We start from the raw sequence: 22587 nt of genomic DNA on the forward strand, positions 1-22587 counted from the left end.
AATCTCAGGGTGAAGGTGCCCTCCCTTCGCCTGAGTAAATGCCCAAGAATAAAATGTTAGGGTCAAGGGAAGACTATTTTACCCTGAGGAGACACTGGCCATTTATCTCACAAAGTCTTCGTGTTTAAAGTGTGATGCTATTTTTATAAAGAACGTGGGAAAAGTCAAATCTATGTTATTATACTTGATTTTTAGGTTAGCTTGATTAGTCAGGCTAGCAGTTGCACTGGGCAGGGGTTGGGAGTGGGGTACTCCAGAGGGCTGACACTTCTGGTTTTTTATCTGATATATATTACATAAAAAGCCATTGTGCTAATACACTTACCATGTGCATATAATGTGCTTGAATTACAGATATGTGGTTATTTCTGAGGTGCTTTAGACCACTGGAGATTGGGCCCAGTGAGTCCCCCAAGCAATGTCCAACACCCTTCTTGGAAGTACTTGAGAGCAAAAATTCAAGTCACAAGTCCCCAAACCCTCTGCAGCCACCACCCTTTGGATGTGGCACTTGCTCTCTGTCATCCTGGAACATCTTGTCATCTCTAGTTTTTTCTCTCCCTGTCTCACTTCTGGTAGAGGTGGCTTTCTCTACTTCTACTCAACAACAGTGTACAAGAACCAAGTGCCACCTGCCATATGCCAAATCTGTGCTGGTCCCTGTGAGAGAGCAGCCCATCCTGTGAGGCATCATGTGAGGAGCAGGAAGGGACCCAGATGACTGCTGCAGACAGTGTGAGGCAAGCGTTGTGTGATTTATACTCCTTGGCCACATGCCCACAGATGGTGTCTAAGATGCCATTTAACACTTGAATTCTCTACATTCTAGCCTAGACATTTTGGTTGCAAGAATTAAAATTGACTCCAGTTGTATCCTGGAATGAAGTTTATTGGAGAAAAATGCTGGACAGGCTCCCAGAGAAAATACAATCTTCAGGCACAAAAAGAAATGGGACTGAGAATCAGAAGTTCAAGGTCATCCATCCCAGCTACATAATGAGATTGAAGTCAGCTTGAGCTACGAGGGACTTGGTCTGGGGGTGGGGGGATAGGGAATGGAAGGGAAGAGAAGGGAAAGGAAGGGAAGAAAGGGGAAGGGGAGGGGAAGGGGGAGGAAAGGAAAGGGAAAAGAAGGGGATAGGAGGGGAGAGAAGGGAAGGGGAGGGGAAGGGAGGGAAGGGAAGAGGAGGGAAGGGAAGGGGAGGGAAGGGGAGAGGAGGTAAGGGGAAGGGAAGGGAGGGAAGGGAAGAAAGGGGAGGGGAGGGGAGAGGAGGGAAGGGAAGGAAAGGGAAGGGAGGGGAGGAGAAGGGAAAAGAAGGGAAGGGAAAGGGAGGGGAAGGAATGGGATGGGTAAGAGAAGGGTAGGGAAAGGAAGGGAAGGGAGGGGAGGAAAAGGGAAGGAAGGAAGGGAAGAGAAGGAAGAAAGCAGACCTAGAATGAGCAAGGGCACAGCTTTGGCTACACAGCTGCTCCTTTTCCAACTCATTCCCAACCTTCTACCTCCTATTGCAGCCCCACTATTTCCCAGATTCTCAACCCCAAGCCCTTGGTTCCTTTTACCATCCACTAGCAACCTACAGCAGGAGTCTCCAGCCCGCTGTAGACCTGGTTTCCCTCCATCCCTGACCTCCCAGGGCACATTGTTCCTTCTTGGTGGTATTCAGGAAATGTGCGGTTGTTCAGTTTGCCATGGCATGTGCACTCTGCTGTGTACCCAGGGCAGGAGCAAGGATGCTGGAAACATCCCTGTCTGCTCCTTGCTCTTGAAAGAGTTGATACAGATGTGGGGTAGCAGGGAACGGATGAGTTATTTCTTCTTCCAGGAATCAGACCCTGTACAAAGATGTCTGCCTGGCATGCCCTTACTCTAACGAGTATGGCGGTTTGAGTGAGAATGTCCCCCAGAAGCCCATGTTTGAATGTTTTGTTCCCAGTTAAGGAACAATTTGGGAAGGTGTGGTCTTGTTAGAGGAGATATGACTCTGGGGGTGGGCTTTAACGTTTCAAAAGGCCACACAAGGACAGTCTGTCTGTCTATCATCTATTTGTCTGTCTGTCTATCTCTCTGTCCCTTTCCCTTCCCCTTCTCTCTTCCTGCTCCCCACCATGATGATCATGAACTAACACTTTAAAACTGTAAGCAAACCCCCAACTAAATTCTTTCTTTTATACCAGTTAACTTGGTCATAGTGTCTCCTCACAGTAAAAGAACAGTAAGACACAGGGACCACCAAATTTTGGCTTCCTCAGTTAAGGGACCGTGCACCTTTCAGAAAACTCCAAAACAGAATGTCCCAGGACACTAATTCAGACCCTAGCCTGATAATGCCACTCCCCTTCAACATCAAATGTCCTGTGACTGAGTCCATAGTTGGGTCCTTCAGAAAGACAGGTTCCAAATGTAACCAAGGCTCAGAATTAAAAAAACAAAAACAAAACAAAAAAACACTACATTTCCCAGTCTCCCTTGTTGCATGGTGTTTATGTGACCAATTTCTAGTTGATGAGGGGTGGGTGGGGTACAATTGCATGGTCCACGGACCCTGAGGACAAGGGATGCTTCCCCCCTCACTCTTCCTTCTCACGATAGAGTCCATGGGCACTGCAGTGACCTGAGCTTCATAATCAAAGGCAACACTTGGGGGACAGAGAAAAGCAAGCGAGAAGGATTCTGCTACCACCACAACATAACCGGACCAGGAGAGAGAATCAAGACCCTGTTATGCTGCGGCTGCTGTGTTCAGTCTCTGTTAGAGCAGAGACTTACATCCTGGCTGGTACAGGCCATTCTAGAAGGACCTGGATGCTGTTCTAACCCACCAAGAAAGTCCCCAAGGTGAGCTTTGAAGAGAAAGAAAGGGGGATACAGAGGAGTATCACACAGAGAAACATGGGCAATACGGCTGAGTCAGTCTCAGGGCCCAGCAGGCAGCAGGTTGACCTCCATTCCCAAACCTCCCTTCGTCCATTTTTCCTAGGAGCGAGAGATTTGGGAGGCAAGTCAGGCAGGTCGGGGAAAGCCAGATTCTCTGTGTTGCTTATACAGAAGCAGGCGGGACCTTGTTCACAACAGTTGTCTGTGAGCTGCAACCACCCCCTCCTGGGGGCAGGGAAGTCATCATAAGCTCAGGGATGTGGCACTAGATGAGGTTCCATTTGTGGCTGCATCAAGAGCTAGGAGCTTCCCGTTAAAGAAAACTTGGGTCACAGAAGGTCCCACACTGACTTATGGTCCTAGGAAGGGGTCATCTGCAGGAGAGGATACATTAGGGGAGGAGAAATGGTCTTTCACTCCTGCTTAGATGACAGGATCATAAGACAAGCTCAGACTTGATTAAGAAAGACCTCAAAATGGAAGGGTGGGGGGATCAAAAAAGCTACATGTCACCTAGCAGTCACCCATAACTACTCTGAGCCCTATTCCCCAAGGACATCTGGGCTCCTGCACTGCCCTCCGGCTACCCCTGATGCCAGCGTTGTTCTTTGAGTGGGAACGCTGTCTAGATGCCGGATAGACGTTGCTATGCCTCCATGCGCTCACACATGTTGGATGGATACCTGGATAGTATCTTTCTGAGTGGCCATCTCGGCTGGATTCAGGTTCACATCCAGCTTCCTAGAACTCTTCTTTCTGCGTGGGCAAGAGCAGACTCCATGAGAGACCCCTCCCTGCTTCCCACACTCCCCAGCAGGGGTTCAGAGCAGGAGAGCCCTGCACAGGGTGGGGTGTCTTGTTTGTTCCCCCACCCCAGCCCTTTCTTCAGCACGAGTAGATGCAACCAAAGGGGAACTACAGCAAGACAATCTGTGGTGATGATTCAGAAGGGGAACCCCCAAATTTAGAGAGGGCAGAGTAGGAAATTTGACAACTGGGGTCTCTGTAGGGGAGGGAGAACTTTCCTCAAAGGATTTGGGGGATGAATGAGGGAAGGGGATGAACAAAATAACATATTCCTGACCTCTACCCCTCCACGCACACAGCTCTGGACCCACCTCCAGGTGTGAAAGGCCCCCAGGCCCAGCAGCAGGCACAAGAAGCCTGCCAGAAATCCTAGGACCCAGAGCAGCCTCTGGAACAGCTGCAGCTGGTTCAAGGCTGCAACATGAAAGAGATGCTAAAGGCGCTGTCCGGGCTTCAGGCTCTCAACCTTCCCTCCCAAGATGACCCAGTCACGATAGAACTGATTTTAACTTTCACTTCATCCCCAAAGCCCTGTGCAAGTGACCCATTTGGACTACCCAGACAAGTCGTCTGGGAGCAGAAGGGCTCTGGGAAGGCAGCCTTAGAAACACGAGAATCTTTGTGCAGAGAGGCTTCAATGGATAGAACTATCATTCCCTCACCAAAGTAGGCCGAGGCTGAGGCGGAGCCCAGAGGATTGGAGGCAGTGCACACATACTCCCCTTGGTTGTTAGGTCCGAGCCCCTCTATGTCCAGCCTCAAGACATTGGGAGGAGCAGTGACTCGGATGTGGGGCTGGGTGGGAGAGCCCTGAAGTCGGTTGGAAGCTATTAGTTGGCTGCCCCGGTGGAGGGTGAGGCTGGCCGGGGGCTCACTGTCCGCTCGACAGTCGAGGATGCCCTGGTGGCCACCCTGAGGCTCCACGAACACTGTGAGAGTGGGCGTCTTGGGAGGATCTGTGGGTAGGAAGAGTACGCGGACTATAGAAACCCATTACAAATCCCTTCCTCTTCCGTGGCTCTGCAGTGCTTCTGTGAAACAGTGGAGGCCATTCCCTAACTCTTGAGGCAAAGGTGAGATGCCTCAGTCAGTATAGTGGTTGCTGTGTACACATGGGTATGATCTGTGTTTGATCCTAGCACGCATGTGCAAAGCTTTATTAATACTAGCACAGGGGAGCTCTGCAGACATCCATCTTCCTGAACTGGTTCAGTGAGAGATCGGGCACACAGTGATAAAGATGGTGACCACAGCGCGCACACATACACAGCATACACATACACATTGAAACTGGATCTCAAGATGTCTTGCAGCTTCCTGGAACCAACATATGGAAAACCCAGGCTGGCCTGCTGGCCATGTGAGACTATCTTAGACAGTTCAACCTCAGCAGAGCCACGGGACAGCTGCCATCAGCCGAGCCCTGTCTAAATTTCTAACAGAATTGTGAATTTGGGACAACTTGTTACCAAGCAGTAACTGACTGATACAGCTTGGGAACAGAAGATAGGGTGAGAAAACTGGGGCTAATGGTGGCTGCTGTGTGCACCAGGCACTCAGCCTGCTTTATTCATCCCAAGACGCTAAAAAGGAATGTATCCTTCATTTCAGAGATGGGGGACGGAATCACATATACACAACCACATACAACCAGCCAGTGGGAATGCTAAGTGTTCTGAGAACCTTACCTATAAAGCCCTTGCTTTGTGCAGAGGAAAGACCTGATAGAGACCAGTGAGATGTAGAGACAGACACAGGGCAGAGGTAGGCTCATACTCACAGAGGACACGGAGCATGACCGGAGCAGAGGTAGTAACCCCAGTGGGGAGCTCAGCCTTGCAGTGGTACAACCCAGCCTGAGCCCGGACCACAGGCGTGAAGGACAGTGTGGGCACAGAGGCTGAAGGTAGTGGATGGCGATTCCAAAACCACGTGAAGGAAGAGTTTCCCATGGGCTCGGAGATGCCAGGGAGGTGGCAGCTTAGGTTCAGAGCTGTGCCCTCTGGCACATCCAAGCCTGGCTCAGCTGCCACGCGTATATCTGTAGTACAAGGGCGGGTAACTGGTCAGAGATCTGTGCATTGTGGGGTGATCTCATTCTATCTTGGGCTCAAGAGCCTCCACGCTGGGACTATGTCTCTCTTCGGTCCTAGAACAGCCAGCCCACATGTGTGTGCTACTCCAGTGTTAGGGCTGGATCATCCCCTGAGGCTAGTCTACCCCTTCACTAAGAGCCATGCCTCCGTAAGTGGATTAGAGTTCTCAGGGAAGTTCATACTCCTTCAGAACAGCACCCCCTCGCATGGGATCCAGCCCCACAACCCCTTCCTCACCCGGGGCCCACTTACCAGTCTCCCTCAGAAACTTCCGGGTGGTACTGATGGAGCCCAGTGTATTCCGGGCTGTGCAAACATAAGCGTTGCCATCTCCTACTGTCTCTTCCTGTACCTGTAGCCGAAGAGCATTTCGGGCTACCTGGATGTGGCCTATCCCGGATGCTGAGCTGTGACGCTCGTGACTCGCAGCTAGCACCTCGCCATTGTGGGATAGGACCAGCTCAGCAGGTGGCTCACTGTCCACCGTGCACTGGATCACAACCATGAGCCTGGTCCTTGAGTCTCGAAAAGAAGACAGGACAGCATCCCGAGGGGCATCTAGAAGTGGGGCAGGACACAGATAGGGGCCCCGCTGAGGCACGTACAGCTTGCTGCTCATCTGCCCAGTATTGGTGAAGCTCAGTTTCCAGACAAGTGTCCCTTCATAAAAATGTTGCCTGATCCAGAGTCTATGGGCAGAGTTCCTCAAGCAGCGTTCCTGGGACCATGCCAACCCCTCATTTCCCCAAGTGCTCATTTCTAGGCTCCCGATAGTGCCATGCTCCCCCTAAGCAATTTCTGGAAGCACCCTGTGCCACCCTCATCCCGGGAAGCCACAGCTAGGGAACCCCTGCTCACAGAGAATTTGCAGGCTGGCAGGTCTGGAGCTCCGTGTGCCCTGAGTATCATGCACCTGGCAAAAGTAAGCACCAGCATGAGCCCGAGTCGTCACCGGGAGCTGGAGTGAAGAAGCTGGTCCCTCCTGAAGCCAACGGCCATTGTGAAACCAGGCATAGAGGGCAGGTGAGAGGGCAGCAGGGTCCTCGCAGGTCACTGTGACAGGCTCCCCCTCGGGTACAGTAGGAGAAGGATTCATTCTCACTTGGACACCTGAACCAAGGAGTCCGGAGTCAGCTAGGCCCCGCTGGACAGCACAGGCGGTTCCTTCCCCTGCAGCTTTGATCTGTCCCTGCCTTACCTTCCAGCCGAAGCTCCAGGGATGTGTTGACCTTGCCCAGTGGGCTTTGGGCAGAGCAGGTATAGAGCCCTTCATCATTCGGCCTTGGGTCCTGAAGCTCTAGGCGCAGGGTGTTGGGGACAGAGGTTTCAGTTGAGGAGGCTAGGAGCTGGCCACCGTGGCTGAGAGTCAGCCGGGCAGGCGGACGGCTATCCACAGTACACAGTACCAGGGCCAGCTGCCTGCCCTGGGTCTCTAGGAGGTAGGTCAGCCGCAGGCTTCGGGGAGCATCTGCAGAGGTGCAGGGGGGAGCCACAGAGAAGGCCCGTTTGCAAATGGCAGGAGAGTTCCTTAACGTCCAGCCCATGGGCAACTCTTCCTTCACATAGTTCTGGAATTGCCACCCACTACATGCAACTAGGGTCCTCTGCCTAAAAAGGGCCTGTCCCCATTTTCCCCACCACTTAAGGTTCCCTATCTAGTGCTCCGCAGCTGGCTAACTGTTCTTTGACTGCATACTAGGCGGCCCTCCCATGCCCTGATCCCTATGAGTTTCTCTTGCTCTTTCCATCACTGCCCACACCCAGCGAGACTCACAGAGGACATCCAGGGTCACGGGTCTGGAGAGATGGGGTGTGTGGCCAGGAAGACCCACACCACAGCGGTAGGAGGTCGCATCCAAAACTGTGACACTGGGCAAGGAGATGGATCTGGCACCAAGGACTTGTTGCCCACCCTTGTACCATGTGTAGCTGAGTAAGTCCTGGTGGGTCCATACCAAGCAGGTCAGGTTCACCTGCTGCCCCTCTTGCACGGTGGCATTGGGCCACACAGCCACACGCACAGCTGGGGAAAAGAGGAAGTCACAAGTGAGGGTCTTGGAGCTGTGTATAACAAGCCATCGTCCCTACGTGGGCCAGTCAGCTCTGTTGCTGAGACACTCCGGACTCCCTGGGAATATTCCTGCTGAAGGAGTTCAAAGGTTGAACCTGGCGGGTCCTCGGCCGAACAATTCAGAGCCCACACAGTCCTGAGCCCTTCCCTGGTCCTGGCTAAAGCACATGGATAAAAAGGCATCCCCGTGCGACAGTGGCCTCTCTTGTAAGATGCTTTCTCTACTTAGCTTTATGCACTGGGCACCCAGTGTTCTTTTTTTGTTTGTCTGGTTTTGTTTTTGTTGTTTTTGTTTCCCGAGAGATGGGGTTTCTCTGTGTAACAGCCCTGGATGCCTGAAGCTTTGCTTTTTAGACCAAGCCAGGCTGGCTTCAAATTCACAGAGATCCACCTCTGCCTCCCAAGTGCTGGGATTAAAAGTGTGTGCTACCACACCTCGCTAGGGCACCCACTTTTTTTAAACAAGGCCTTTCATGCAGCCCTAGTCCAGAACCCACATCCGTAATTAGCATGGGGTTGGGGCTTGTTCTTATGCTCCTAGGCTTCTAGAACCTTCGGCATCTCCTCTTGTCTTCCACACTGACCCTGGGCATCAAAGTCGGCTGTAGCAGACGCCTGGCCCAGTGTGTTGGTGGCTTCACAGGTATAGTTCCCATCATCCTCCAGCTCTGTAGAGTGGATCTCCAGACGCAACTCATTGGTGCTCACAGTCACACGCAGCCGGGGATTACTGCCTGCCAACTCCTCCCGGCCTTGTAGGGTAGAGGCCACGAGGCGATTCCGGTGAAACAGTCGCAGCTGAGCTGGAGGGTCACTTTGTACATTGCATACCAGATGGCCAAGTCGCCCAGGGCCTGTGCTCAGCAGGGCGCTGAGTGTGACTTGGCGTGGGGTATCTACATCAGATGAGGAGGGGTCAGAGTGTAGCTGAGGCTCTGCTGTGGGACGCCCCCCTCCCCCACCCGAGTGAGAAACACCCTTACAGGACACACGGAGGCTGACGGGGGCAGCCAGGCTGGCGGTGGCTGTGTCTGGAGCCTGAGCTTGGCAATGGTAGGCACCAGCTTGCCTCAGACTTATGGCTGCAATTCGGAGTATGGATGAAGTTGACTCCTGGAGGGGGCGGCCATCCTGATACCAGCTGTATGACGTTCCCTCAGGGACCCCTTTGGGAACCTGGCAGCTCAGGACCACAGCCTGGCCCTCCCGGAGCTCAGGTGATGGCAAAACCTGGACCCAGGCTCCTGCAAGGAGAAACAGGGTGAGTGAGGGCTTGCCACCATCCCTCCCATCGCCTGGCACTATTTGTGTCTCAAGAAGAATGAAGAGGTCCAGTCCTGTGACTATAGCTACCAAGGGCTCCCTCAGCCCCCAGTCTTTGTCTTTCCTGCTCCTTTCGCCCTGAATCTGCCCTGTCCTGACCTTGCTCCTGGCATATGGGTTTCTGGTTTCGGTTGGTTGGTCTGTTGGTTTGGTTTTTCGTTTTAATTTTGTTTTTGAGACAGTCTTACTCTGTAGCGCCTGGCTGGCTTAGACCTCACTAAGTAGCTCAGGCTGGTCTTGGGTTTATAAGGGTCTCTTGATTCAGCCTCCTAAGCACTGGGATTAACAGTTTGCAACACTTGAAGTCTGGGTTTTATCCCATCAATTGCTGTCACCTGTGGCAGATGAGTCTCAACAGATTGGAGCTTCTATGCCCTACAGCCGGGACCAAGCACAGCACCCACATGTTGACAGTTTGACCACGAATGTACTGTCACAGGAGGGCTAGCTCATGCTGAGGGCCACCGATCTGACCATAAACTGGACTCGGCAGGAGTAGCCTAAGGCTTAAGAGGAAGATTGACAACAGTTGTTTTCCCAGCCTGCTCTGACCAAGCCCTTCATCCAGGATGGGGCCGTGGCAGCCGAGACAGTGGTGAGGCAAAGAGAAATGGGGGGGGGGGTCAGGCAGTGAGGAGGAGACACAGCAAAAGCAGTGAGAGAAACCAGGACCAGAACTAAAGTCAACCTCTCTGCCTAAGAGATGGATGCAATAAATTAGAAAATCAGACAGAACCAAAGCAAATGTCCCCGAATTGTTACTGCTCGACATTATGAAACAAGTATGTGTGTCTCTTTGGCCTTCACATTACAGATATTATCTTTCCTTTTTCTAGTATATTTCCCTAGATAGATTGTTTGGTTTTGACATATGTACCCCAGGCCGACTTTGAACTTGCTATCTCCCTGCCTCTTCCTCCTGAATGGCTTGGCGAATCCTTGTTCTAGGAGACTTTCCATAGAGGAAAAAATGTATATATATATATATATATATATATATATATATATATATATATATATATATATGTGATGAATATAGTATTTGTAAGAATCTATATACATATATGTATAACATGCACACGCTGGATTTTGTATGAGAATGTTTGAATGAGGCAAAATTGCATTACAAAATAAATTGTGTTAGAAAATTCTCCAGCCAACTGGGCATGGTAGCTCACATCTGTAACCATAGCCCTATGGTGGCTGAGGCAGGACTCAGAGGCTGGCATGAATGCATAGTAATTTCAGGGATGCCTTGTCTCAAAAGAACAGGAAAGTAGGGAGGCGGGTAGATGCCAGTTAAAACAAGCCACCTGTTCATCTGCTTCCTGTGCAGCTAGGAAAGCATAGGGAGACAGACCGTATCAAGGCTGCAGAGTCCATCCCAATCCAAGCATCTACATGAAACTCAGTCCACCCTAGTGTCAGAGGGCGGATACTCACCTCTGACCTGGAAGAAGAGTGAGCTATTGGCTGATCCCAGAATATTTGTGGCTTCTCAGTGGTAGTTTCCAGAGTCCTCAAGACCCAGTTCTCGGACCTCTAGCTGCAGAGAGTTGGCGGTGGCCTTGGCCCGGATTCTACCATGGGATGGACGCTGGGGTTCCAAGTTGGTGGCCAGGAGGCGCTCCCCACGGAAGAGAGACAGGTGAGCCAGGGGATAGCTGTCCACGGTGCAGATGAACACAGCCATGTGGCCCTGACTCACATCCAGGAGGGCTGACAGCTTTGGAGGGTCTGGGGCATCTGCAGAAACCAGAGTGGGGGTAGCTACTCAGGCCGCTCTAGCCAAACTCGCTACATTCTAGCTGTCATACTGTGTCCCCTCTTCTTGCACACACTCCATAGTCCCAGCTGGTCATGCCAGACTGGCACTTATCCCCAGGACTCAACCCCAACCCTGTGGCCCCCAGGTTCCTCCATCCTCCCAGCCCACGAACACATGCACACACACACACACACACACACACACACACACACACACACACACACCGACCCCTCTGCCCTCTAAGCTGTGACACCCTTAGCCATCACCCACACAGCACACTTAGGACCACAGGAGCCGAGAGCTGAGTCCCATCCTCAGTGAGGAGGCGGCAGGCATAGACAGCAGCATCAGTCCTGGCCACAGGCGTCAGCCTCACAGTCTCCAGTGGCCCCTGGGTCCACAGCACTCCATTCCTGAACCAGGAGAAGTTGGCAGGGCTGACAGCGACCTCCTGGCTCACGTTGCAAGTTAGGTTGGCCTCTGTGCCTTCGCGCAGTGTATCTGACGGCGTGATGACCAGGACAGTGGCTGGAGGATAGGCAGCAGGAACTCATTAGCGACGGGTCTCGCTCTGGCTAGCCTCACCCCATGCCACCCTGGCCCAGGTTCCAGTTTCCAACTTTGATCAGGGAAGGATGGAGAGGAAATCCCAGGATGGTCCCCCTTCCTTGATGGGGAGGGAGGAATACTGAGGCTATCTTGCTTCCTTCCGTTGTGGCCAGAGGTCATTTTGCCTGGTCAGTTTGCTCAAAGCACGGGTAGTCTGAGCTCATGTTTGGATTTCCCCCAGTCTCTCCGCTATTCCTTACCCTTGGCATTGAAAGAGGCTGAGGCAGAGGAGTTGCCCAGTGTGTTGCTGGCCTCACACAGGTACGTGCCCTCATCCTCTAGTACTGGCTTCTGGATTTCCACACGCAGTGAGTTGGAGGCTCTGCTGACTTTCGTGCGCTGGGAGCAGCTCCCACACTGTGATGGCAGAGAAGTGGCCACAACGTGGCCCTTGTGGAGAAGCCGTAGCTGGGCTGGGGGATCACTGTCTACACGGCACAAAAGGACGCCACGCTGTCCATCCCCAACTCCAGAGGTATCCAAATCCAGCCTGGCAGTGAATGTGGGCTTTCTTGGGGGATCTGAGGGGAGAAATAGCCTTAGGAACTTATCTTGTGGCTATTGATAGAGCCCCAGGTCTACTTCAGCCTGGCTGGACTCCAAGAAGCGCCCCGAGCATCCACAAACAGCAGTGTAAGACAGGCACAGCACGAGGTACCCATTCATCTGTGAATGGTACCCTTATGTTCCCTATCCTAAACTGTGCCCTACTGCTAAACAGAGTCTTTCCAGATAGGGAGCCATCTTCCAGCTGGGATCAGGGTGGTGTATGGGCTGTCAGTCACCTTGCATGTTCCATCTACCTCTAAAGCAGGACACCCTCAGGGAAAGTCCCCAAGACCTATGCTGGCTAACGCGGTACATCAAAGTTGTACCACCATTGTTCGTTCCCCGGCTCAGACCCTGACATACTGAGTAACACTAGTTTCGTTGTTGTTTTGGTAATTTTGGTGGTTATTACCATTGACTTGAAGGATCTAGAGTCATCTAAGAGATGAACCTTCGGGCATGTCTTTGGAGTTTCTAGATTGGATTAATTGAGATGGGATGGCCCACCCTGAAGGTGGGCCATCCTCGGGCCAGGGTCCTAAACTGAATTAAGAAGAGAATGTGACCAGGTAAGGTGGTTCATGCCTCTAATCCCAGCACTCAGGAGGCAGAGGCAGGCAGATCTCTGTGAGTTCGCCTGGTCTGCAGAGCGAGTTCCAGGACAGCCAAAGAAACCCTGTAAGAGAGAGAGAGAGAGAGAGAGAGAGAGAGAGAGAGAGAGAGAGAGAGAGGAGAGGGAGGGGGAAGGAACAAAAGAAGGAAGGAAGGGAAGGAAGGGAGAAAAGAGAAAAAGAAAGAGCAACCATAGCTGAGCACCAGTTTTCATCCATCTCTGCTTCCTGATTGCACGCCAGCTGCCCTCTGCACTACGCCCTTGATGGACTGCACTCTCCAACTGAAAGCCAAAATAAACCCTTCTTTCTGCTTTTTTTTTTTTTTTTTGGTCACAGTAACAAGAGGAATCACTAAGTAGGTCTAAGACTGAATCCAGGGTCTTATATATACTAGGAAAGTGCTTAAAGAATGATTCCTTTCTAGGGATTTCTCAGAGCACATGGCCAAAGGGCAGCCAGCAGCGCAGCCTCTCACACAATCCCATGTGGGCACCAGAAACCCCCTGAACACACCTGCTCAGGGAGGCCCTTAAAGTGGGACCCCATATCATCAGTCCCTAAGGCTCATGGCGTCACCCTTGGGGGACACAGAGGAGCTAGGCAGCCTGCGGAGCCCATGCACACATTTTGAAGTGTGAAATCTGGGGGCAGGACAGGCTGGGGTCTAGAGCCATGATACAAGTTAGGGGCAAAGGCTGGGGTCTAGAGTGCAGGACTTAAGACACCATTTCCTTCCCCCAACTTCCACCCTAGGTCAATAGGTTCATGGTGACGAGGCCTATGACCACTCTCTCATGTGGACCCAGGGTCAGGAGGATATGGAAGGGGGTAGCCGGTGCTCCCCATGGCTGGATGATCCTACAGTGAGCCAGTAGCCAAGGCCAACTCACAGAACACAGTGAGGACAGTAGGCAGAGAGGGGCCACTGGTGTTGGGGCCAGACTGTGTTCTACAGTAGTATGAGCCAGCATCAGTGCTGGAAGCCGCAGGAAGCAGGAGGCTGCTGCTGAATCCCTCCCGGAGTAGAGCTCCATTCAGGTACCAGGAGTAGCGAGTGTCAGGTGCTGGGCTCAGGCCACTCCTGCAGCTCAGAGTCACTGCCTGCCCTTCCACAACCTCTGCAGAAGGACTGATGAGGAGTCGGGCCACTGTAGGAGGGACAGAGAACAGACTTGTGTTGTGGTTAGGCTGTGAGGGCCCGGGCCCTCTGTGTCCCTTGCTACAGGAAGCCCTCTAGATTTCTCCTCTCTTCACAAGCCTGTTGGAGCTTTGTGGTGGATAAGGAGGATTTAGCCTTGAATGACAGTTCAGATGTGGCCTTAGACCTGGGGATGTAGCTTAGTTGATAAGAGTGCTTAAGGGCAGGGTCCAGAGCCCAGCATTGGTGAAACCACACACAGTAGAAACGGCACAAAAAACGACTGTGTGCACCAACAACGGGAGGATCCTATTTCCTTATTTGGTCTCCCACATCTAATGCAAACCAAAGACCCTGCCCCCCAAAGTTAGGAAATAAAAGATAAAGAGATGCCTGTAAAGGACCCCCCCAAGTACAGAGTCAGAGATGTGGGAGAGAAAATAATTTGATCCACTACATTTCCTTTTGCCTTCTCTTCTAATCTCTGAGGTTGGAGTAACTACATAACCCAGGTCTCCCGTGGGACCTAACCAGAGTTTGGTCCCTCAGTCGGGTCCTTAGGGTTGCTAGGAAACAGAGGCTTCCTTCTTGAACTGCCCCTGTCAGTGTCCCCTGCAGCACATGCTCACATTACCATTAGCATGGAAGTTTAGGCTGGACTTGGCGCTTCCGATGGAGTTGGTGGCTGAGCATGTGTACTCCCCACTGTCCGCCGGCTGCAAGTCTCGGATTTCTAGGCGCAGGGAGTTGGGGGCAGAGGAAATACTGAAACGGGGGTTGAAGTCATTTTCTCCAGAGCTGGAGGCCAACGTGAGGCCTCCGTGTGACAGCACCACAGTAGCCAGGGGCTCGCTGACCACAGAGCAGTGGAAGATACCCACCAGTCCAGCCTGTGTCTCCAAGAAGGTGGTCAGGTCTGGAGGAAGTGGTGGATCTGTGTGGGAAGCAGAGGTGGCTTGTCATCCTCAGAAAGGTCACTTCTTGCTTCCTCTGCTGTAACCTATGCATTCCTTTGACCCGCAGCATCCTAGAACATGGCACTCTCAGACCCTCCTTAGTACTTGCTGATTACACTTTTTTCTCTGGATGGGCAGTTCTGTTAGCCAGGCTAGCCCTCATGCCCACCCTGAACATGGAGGTCAGGGCCCTGCATTAAGGTGTCACTTTGTAACCAGACTGGTCCCAAACCAGTAATCCTTCTGCTTCAGCCTCCCCAGTGCTGGATCACAGCTGTGTATTACCATGCTTGGCCAGCGCCTCATTTTAAAGATGAGAAACATGGACCAGCCCAGGCGGAGGGCAACGCTTTTGCCAAGTGAGCAAACAGACTATTAACAGCACAGGACAAACTGATCTCTGAGCCTTGCTAATGACATGCTCCAAGTGTCCACGTGACAGAGACACACCTGTGCCCTTCCCAACTAAGTGCATCACCTCAGGCAGATGGGCAGCCTCCAAGAAGGATACGGAAAGATTAAGTAACTGCCTGAAAAGTCTGGAATCTGTATCCCATTTCCTGGTGTGATTCCTGTGTGAGGACTGTATACAGGGTGGCCTAAGGGAATGCACACTGAGGAGGTGAGGTATAAAGAGACCCTATACTTGCAACTCTAGGCATATCCTTTAAGACAATCATCTACTTAACAATTACTCTATGTGGGGCTTTTCACCTTTATAGTGTGAAGGTCATACACAGCCAGTATAAGCTGTTCTTTCAACACCGATCTTTGCCAAGCTAGCAAGTTACAGTAGGGTCTTCTCTCACGCTATTGGATGGTTAGGCATATACAGCAACCACAGGAACTAGCCTAGGACAGCCACTGGTACTCTGGTGTATTGTGCTATCCGAGGGCTTTGGACGCAAGTGTTCCGTGACTTCACAGGCTATCTGGTACTTAACTGCAAGGCAAGCATTTATTGTCTGGCTTGACCCAAACACAGCTAAATGTGAGGCTAATACACTTGGGTTTAAGGCTTACTGAACTACACTCCTGAACTGTACCAGATGTCTTTTCAACCTGGATTTCTGTGTGTGTGTGTGTGTGTGTGTGTGTGTGTGCGCGCGCGCGCGAGACAGATATCCACCAGCCTCTGACTCCTGAGTACTGGGGTTAAGAGTGCAAGTCACTGCCCCATTACATATTCTAAATGTAGGGAGCTATCTATGTAAGTAACACGTGTGCGTGTGCACAGAGTGAGTAGTGATATACACGTATGTGCACTGCGCACACAGGTATGTGTAGGGAATAAACAGCACAATACGTGTGCACATGCACAGACAGGATCCGGTGTCCCCAACTCGATGTCAACGGTTGGAACAAAGCAAGCTGGCATGTATTTCTAAGTGACACACTTGTTAACGTAAGAGGAGACTGAACCTAGCTCGGCCTGCGTGTGGGTGCTGAACTGGGTGTACGTTCAGCCCCATCTGAATGCATCATCCACATCTGCATCCAAGGGCCTTTAGGTTGTTATGCCAGGGCTGCTAGCTATCTCGCTGGGACTCCACCCACCCTTTGGCCCCACATACTGGCCACTTACATCTGACCACCACACTCACTAAGCCGGAGCGCTCACTGCCCTGGGCGTTCTGCACCTCACAGAAGTAGAAGCCGGTATCAGCCCTGGTGACTGCAGGCAGGTGCAAGGTTGGGGTATGGGCATCTTCCAGAAGGACGTGGTTTTTGTACCAGTTGTAGTGGAGCTCCTGGGGTCCCCCTTTGGGGGTGCTACAGAGCAGTGTCACTGTCCCATTTTCCAAGATGGGCCCTGCTGGGTTCATCTTGACTTCAGCCACTGCAAGAACAGCATAGTACACACCCTAAGAGTTCTAGGAAACAGTCAGCGTTAACCTTTACGTAGTATACTGAATGCCACCCATGAAGCAAGAGCCTCCTGGAGTCACCTGTTTCTCCTCATACCATTCCCAGGGCCCTCCAGATATTCCACCTGTGAGTAGGTACTATTGGAGGTACGGAAGCTTCTAGTGTTTTTCTGACACAGGTCCCCTCAGCCTCACCCAAGACTCACTAAAAACATGGAGGCTGAGCGGGGGTGACACCAGAGAGCCCACAGTATTCATTGCTTGACAGGTGTAGACCCCAGAATCATTCCAGGTTGCCGAGGATAACTGGAGCACACGTCCCTTGGCTCCGAGGTTCACTCCGTCCTTGGTCCACTGCACAGAACTGACGGCCGGATAGCTGCTGTTCACTTGGCAAGTGAGTGAGACTAGGTCCCCTGGAAGGATGTTCCTTCCCGAGGAGCTGAGGAGGATCTCCACACCTCTGGGGGCGTCTGCAAAGGATGATGGGATGTCAGGCAAGGTGCATGGGAATGGCAGGGTGTTTGGCACACTTCTTTCTAAGAAAGACCACCTAAAGAAAATCCCCCCAAACCCACTGTCATCTGTCCTTCCCTACTCCCACCCATGCCTGCTTCCCTCCTTTTCCCATGAGGCCCTGGGAATGTGGTGCTTGGCCTATGAATGGCTATCAATAGCTATTGATGTGTGGCTATCAATGGCCTTCCGATGGCTTTCTGCGTTGTAACTGCCCATGTTCTATATGAGAATGACTTACATAAAGTCATGAGTACTGTGTTTGCCTTAGTGGGTCACAGTTGCTATTAGAGAGGGACTAGGTAGCCATTTCATGGCAGGGGGCCAAAGGGAGCAGACATTAGCTCTCAGACAGTTATCCAGTTTATAAGCAAGGGACTAACAGCAGTAAGAACCCCCCAACCTGTGCCTGTGTGCATGTGTGTGTGGTCATGGGTAGTGTGTGGTCACGGGTAGTGTAGTGTGTGGTCACGGGTAGTGTGTGGTCATGGGTAGTGTGTGGTCATGAGTAGTGTGTGGTCATGGGTAGTGTGTGGTCATGGGTAGTGTGTGGTCACGGGTAGTGTAGTGTGTGGTCACGGGTAGTGTGTGGTCACGGGTAGTGTGTGGTCATGAGTAGTGTGTGGTCACGGGTAGTGTGTGGTCATGGGTATGGGATGCACACACATGCATATGAAGGCCGGAGGTCAACTTTGGATGTTGGTCCCCAGCTGTTGTCTGCCTTATTTCTTCAGGCAAGTCTTTCAGTGACTTGGAACTTGCCAAATAGGTTAGACTGTCCAGCCAGCAAGGCCCAGAGACCCACGTGTCTCTGTCTCCTCAGCACCACAGTGATGAGCATGTTTGGGGCTCAGCAGTCTCTAGCTACCCCACCTGAAGGCCAGAGTGCACCTGAGTGTCACAGGGACAAAGGGATTGTTCCTAGGGGCTCGCCAAGCTGGTTTTGGTCAGAGAGCCATAGAAATGAAAAGGGTGTGACACACTCACGCTGCACTTGTAGGTAAACATCTTTCCAGATGCTGTGCTTGGCCAACGAGAGCTGGCAGCGGAGGGTCCGACCATGGTCCTGCCAGGACAGGGCCATATGCAGGGTCGTCTGGTGATAGATGCCAGTTGGCTCGAGGCTCTGGAAGCTGGAGGTGACAGAGTGGGCGGGGTCCTGGCCTTGCCACTGCAGGCTGACCTGCTTCTCCTGCAGGCACACGTAGGGTGTGGAACAGTTGAAGTTCACCTGCACACCTTCACGCAGTCCCTCTGGGAGGGTAACAGTAGGGTCTCTGGGATCCTCTGAAAACAAAGGCAGTCATTCTCAGGGCTCCCCCTCACCTCACTGCACTTCATGCTGTCCCCACGTCCCCAACCTAAGGGCAAGACCTGGGTGGATCGAGAAAAGGAGAGTGTCACAGAGTGAAGAACGCTGGGCAAAGGTCAGAGCTGAAGGCCTGGGTCAGGTCCAGGTCAAAGAGCAGGGCTGGAGCTAAGGTAGCAGCAGCAGCCTGGGAATCCCTGACAGTGACCAGTCCCCAACCTCCTCACTTGTCACAGTGACTCTGGTGCCTTTGACATCTGACCAGCGGTTGTTATCACTGATCTCGAAGCGGAAGTTGTAGGTGCCAGAATCTTCTGGCCGCAGGTCTTTGAGCAACAGGTTGCACACCTTGTGATCCATGTTTCCCATCAGTTCAGCCCGGCCCTTGAAGCGCTTATCCACCAGCTTGGGGTCCCCTGAGTGGGCTACCACCTGCCGATTGCCCGAGTAGTCATAGTACCAGATGGCTGTGATACCGTTCGGCACTGATACATCGGCAGGAAAGCTGAAGATGCAGGGAATGAGCAGGCAAGATCCAGCCACACCCTGCACCTCGTTGGGACTGGAGACACCCCATGAGGTCTGGCCTGCAAGACAGTAGGAGAGCAACAGAGAAAAGGGTGACACGGGCCTGGGAATACTTCAGAGCCCTGTCACCTGCCCAAGAAAGAGTGCTCCCCAGACAGGCTCCAAATCTGATCTAATGTCTACAGTGTGCCCCTAAGTGAGACCCTCTCAGTGCCCCAGGGATGGGCTGTGCTCAGCCAACTCTGATCTAGTGCACAGAGGCCAGACCCTATGAGAGGCACCAGCCCCATGTAGCTTACCCAGTGTGAAGACAGGGGTCAGCAGGAGCAAGGAGAGCAGGACACACATCCCAGGTCTCAGGTGCATCCAGGTACTTAGGGAGCAGGATGGCAGGATGGGTAGGCACACAGAGCCTGCCCGGAGCAGTTCAGTGCCCAAGTCTACAGGAGTTATCTCACCTGCTATGTTGGCCAACCCAATGGGAAGGCAGAATTCCCAAGGGCTGCTGTGACAGCCACCAGCAGGGAACCAGAAGCCCCTGTTCCTGGCTTAGGGCGAGAATCCAAATGCCCTCAGTCGGTGGCATGCCCTAGAAAGTCTTCTGTGCTCTTTGGCTCCACCCCTTAAGGACACAGCCTCAAGGCAGAACGGCAGTGTGTGTGTGTCTTTGCTCCTTCCCTGCTGCCTCCTATTACGTAAACCAACAGAACCTGGAGTCCAGCGCGGCCCTGTAACTTACTCCAGAGCAGCCAGTAAGCACAGCAGTGATCTGAGGTTTGTCTCTGGCCTTCAGCCTTTCCAGCCACAGCTGAACTGTATCTGATCGAACTTCCCAAATTGCTGAGGTTGTTCTGCTTGTTTATAGACAAAGTTCTCGACTTGGTAGCTCAGGGTGGTCTCAAATCCGCCAATCCCCCCCTTCAGCCTCCTGATAAGATGCTGGCTTTAAGGAGTCGTTTCTTTCTAGAAAAACTCCTCATTGCCCATGAGATTTTGAAAGACCTCCATTTCTTAAGTCCCATGCTGACCCTTCTCTCTGTGCTTCATAGATTTACTCTAGGCCTAATCTTGCCTGATCACTGGTTCCCTGGCTACCCAGCTCTACCCCCACCATAAATGATCTGAGCTTGCAGAAATCTTACTCAGCCTTCAGGGTGATACATAAATCAGTAATTTCTCCTCTGGAGTGAGTTCCTGTGGCCACAGCAGAGAAAACTTTGTGTTTTCCTTCTTCTTGGCAGACATGAGTATCAGTTTATTTCTGAAGACCTAGGCCTGGGGACATGCGGTTCACAGTGGTGAAGAGCCCCAGACCTTCAGGGATCTCAGGGATTAAGACAAGGGTGTGTGGCCCTTGGAGTTCAGAGAGTCAGGTGGAAAGGAAACTTTCAAGTGTCAGCTCACCACACACTCATACCCATAAACTTGAGTTAAGTGCCTATTGTATACCATGCACAAGAAGCAAGTCATGTTTCAAAGAGTACCAGCAGGAAGGAACTCCACAGGCAGAGGACCCAGGAGTCCAAGAAACACCTAGAAAACAACCTAGATGACAGTCTTCTTGGCTTTAGATCAGGCAGTGCTTTCTTGAATTACAAGCTAAGCTCAGTAGTGTGTTTTGTGATTCTAGCCTTCAGGGAGCTCTGGTGGGAGGATCCTGTGTTTGAGGCTCATCTGAGCAAGGTAGTAAGACTGCCTCAAAAAAGGAAAGGGGAAAATAAGTATGAAGAATTTGATTTTTGTGTGAGTCAAAAAAAAAATACTGTACAGAAAAATGAAAAGAAAGCCAAAGAACAGGAGAGAATATTTGAGAATCATTTATTGAAGATTAACATCCAGAACAGATAGAGAATTCTGACAACGGCATAGCTTCCTCTGAAATGGGCCAAGGACTTGAATGGACACTTCATTGAAGAAATGTGGGGCAATAAACCAATGAAAAGACACCAGTAAGCCATGAGGAAAACACAAGTCAAAAACCACAGTGAGGGCTGAGGAGGTGGCTCATGGGTAAGATCCACAGTGAGGGCTGGAGAGGTGGCTCATGGGTAAGATCCACAGTGAGGACTGGAGAGGTGGCTCATGGGTAAGATCCACAGTGAGGACTGGAGAGGTGGCTCATGGGTAAGATCCAAAGTGAGGACTGGAGAGGTGGCTCATGGGTAAGATCCAAAGTGAGGACTGGAGAGGTGGCTCATGGGTAAGATCCACAGTGAGGACTGGAGAGATGGCTCATGGGTAAGATCCACAGTGAGGACTGGAGAGGTGGCTCATGGGTAAGATCCACAGTGAGGACTGGAGAGGTGGCTCATGGGTAAGATCCTGTCTCAGGGGAATAAAGCAGAAAGTCACAGAAGACACACATCAGCAAACCTGTGAGTCTACCATATACACACAGAACAACCAACCACTGTGATGGCTGCTAACGAAACAAACGGGAATAAAAACTGTTGTTGAGGACGTGCAGAAATTGGAACCCTGCACGTTGTCAGCGGGGATGTGAAATGGCGCAGTGCAGAAGACTGAGGATTCCTCAAGATGTCTGTGTGGAATTGGGAAGCGGGGCAGGCTAATAGCCTATAGTAACCGAAGCGGGGCTCCAAGCTCTAAGCCACACTTAGAGCAGCATCCTTCACAGAGAGCTCTGTGTCTATCAGCAGAGAGACGGGGAAGGAGATGTGCCTGTGTGTGTGGTGCACTATTAATCAGGACCGACGAAGCCCTGGCACCTGCTCTATGACGTACTGAACAAATACTACACTGCTCAAGTTAATGAATGAGCTAGAGACAGAAAATGCTTGAAGTAATGGATGAAGAGGAGAGACTATGAGATGACCATCTGACGGGTACAGAGACCATGTTGTGGGTGATGAGAAAAGACTGGAAATACATGGTGGTCTGTGGGCTACATAGCAATGTAAATGTATGCCTAAAGTCAGGATGGTAAATTTCATCCTATGTATATTTTATCGTGGACACATGTTGCAACTTTGCAATCCTCCCAGCTGCCTGCTGACTCAGCAGAGACAAGCCGTCTGGGGAGGCTGGAAGTGGGGACAGGAAACTCATGACATCTCCCAGCCCCCAGCCCATCCAGCACATGACTTCACTGATTACCCGGAGAGGACAGAGAGGGAATCCAGGCCTGGCCATGGGTCTGAGATGCTCCCAAGATGCCCAGGCAGCATTTATCCCTATGAAGAAGGCAGAAGAGATGTCTTTGCAGGGAAGGTGGCAAAGAACCCAAGTAGAACAGAGAGAACCCAGCTCCCCAGGGGCTCCAGGCCTCCAGTGCCTGCTGCATCAGAGTAACATACCTGGCTTCTGGAGACTGGCCCAGGCTGCCCCCCCCCCCACTTTAAGAAAGGGCAGCCTGTTGAATACATTTGGCATCAGAGTAGTTTTAGGACCTAGATCCACACACATGGTGTTGGGGACAAATCCCTAACATTTAGAACATTAGCAAAGCTACGTCTTTGCTGTCCCCAACTCCCCGTCTTCCTGTAATTGAGGTCCTAGAAGTGCTAGAAGTGGCACTGATGACTCTAGTGGAGAGATGC

The 22587-nt window shown here is 51.8% G+C and overlaps 1 protein-coding gene across 1 annotated transcript; it reads right to left on the minus strand.

Moving 5' to 3' along the window:
• Positions 1-3537: 3537 nt before the first annotated feature.
• Positions 3538-19393, minus strand: SIGLEC1 (sialic acid binding Ig like lectin 1; the record flags this gene model as incomplete). Its single annotated transcript, XM_080930947.1, is given in 21 exon segments — positions 3538-3631; positions 3994-4096; positions 4345-4638; positions 5463-5723; positions 6031-6336; positions 6637-6888; positions 6977-7246; positions 7553-7801; positions 8434-8745; positions 8833-9093; positions 10616-10670; positions 10674-10918; positions 11211-11468; positions 11750-12070; positions 13603-13860; positions 14485-14784; positions 16392-16646; positions 16881-17147; positions 18178-18477; positions 18727-19086; positions 19327-19393. Coding segments are annotated over 21 exon segments (5088 nt in total).
• Between the last annotated feature and the right edge of the window lie 3194 nt (positions 19394-22587).

Source organism: Micromys minutus (assembly GCF_963924665.1).
Source record: "Micromys minutus genome assembly, chromosome: 17".
NCBI lineage: Eukaryota > Metazoa > Chordata > Mammalia > Rodentia > Muridae > Micromys > Micromys minutus.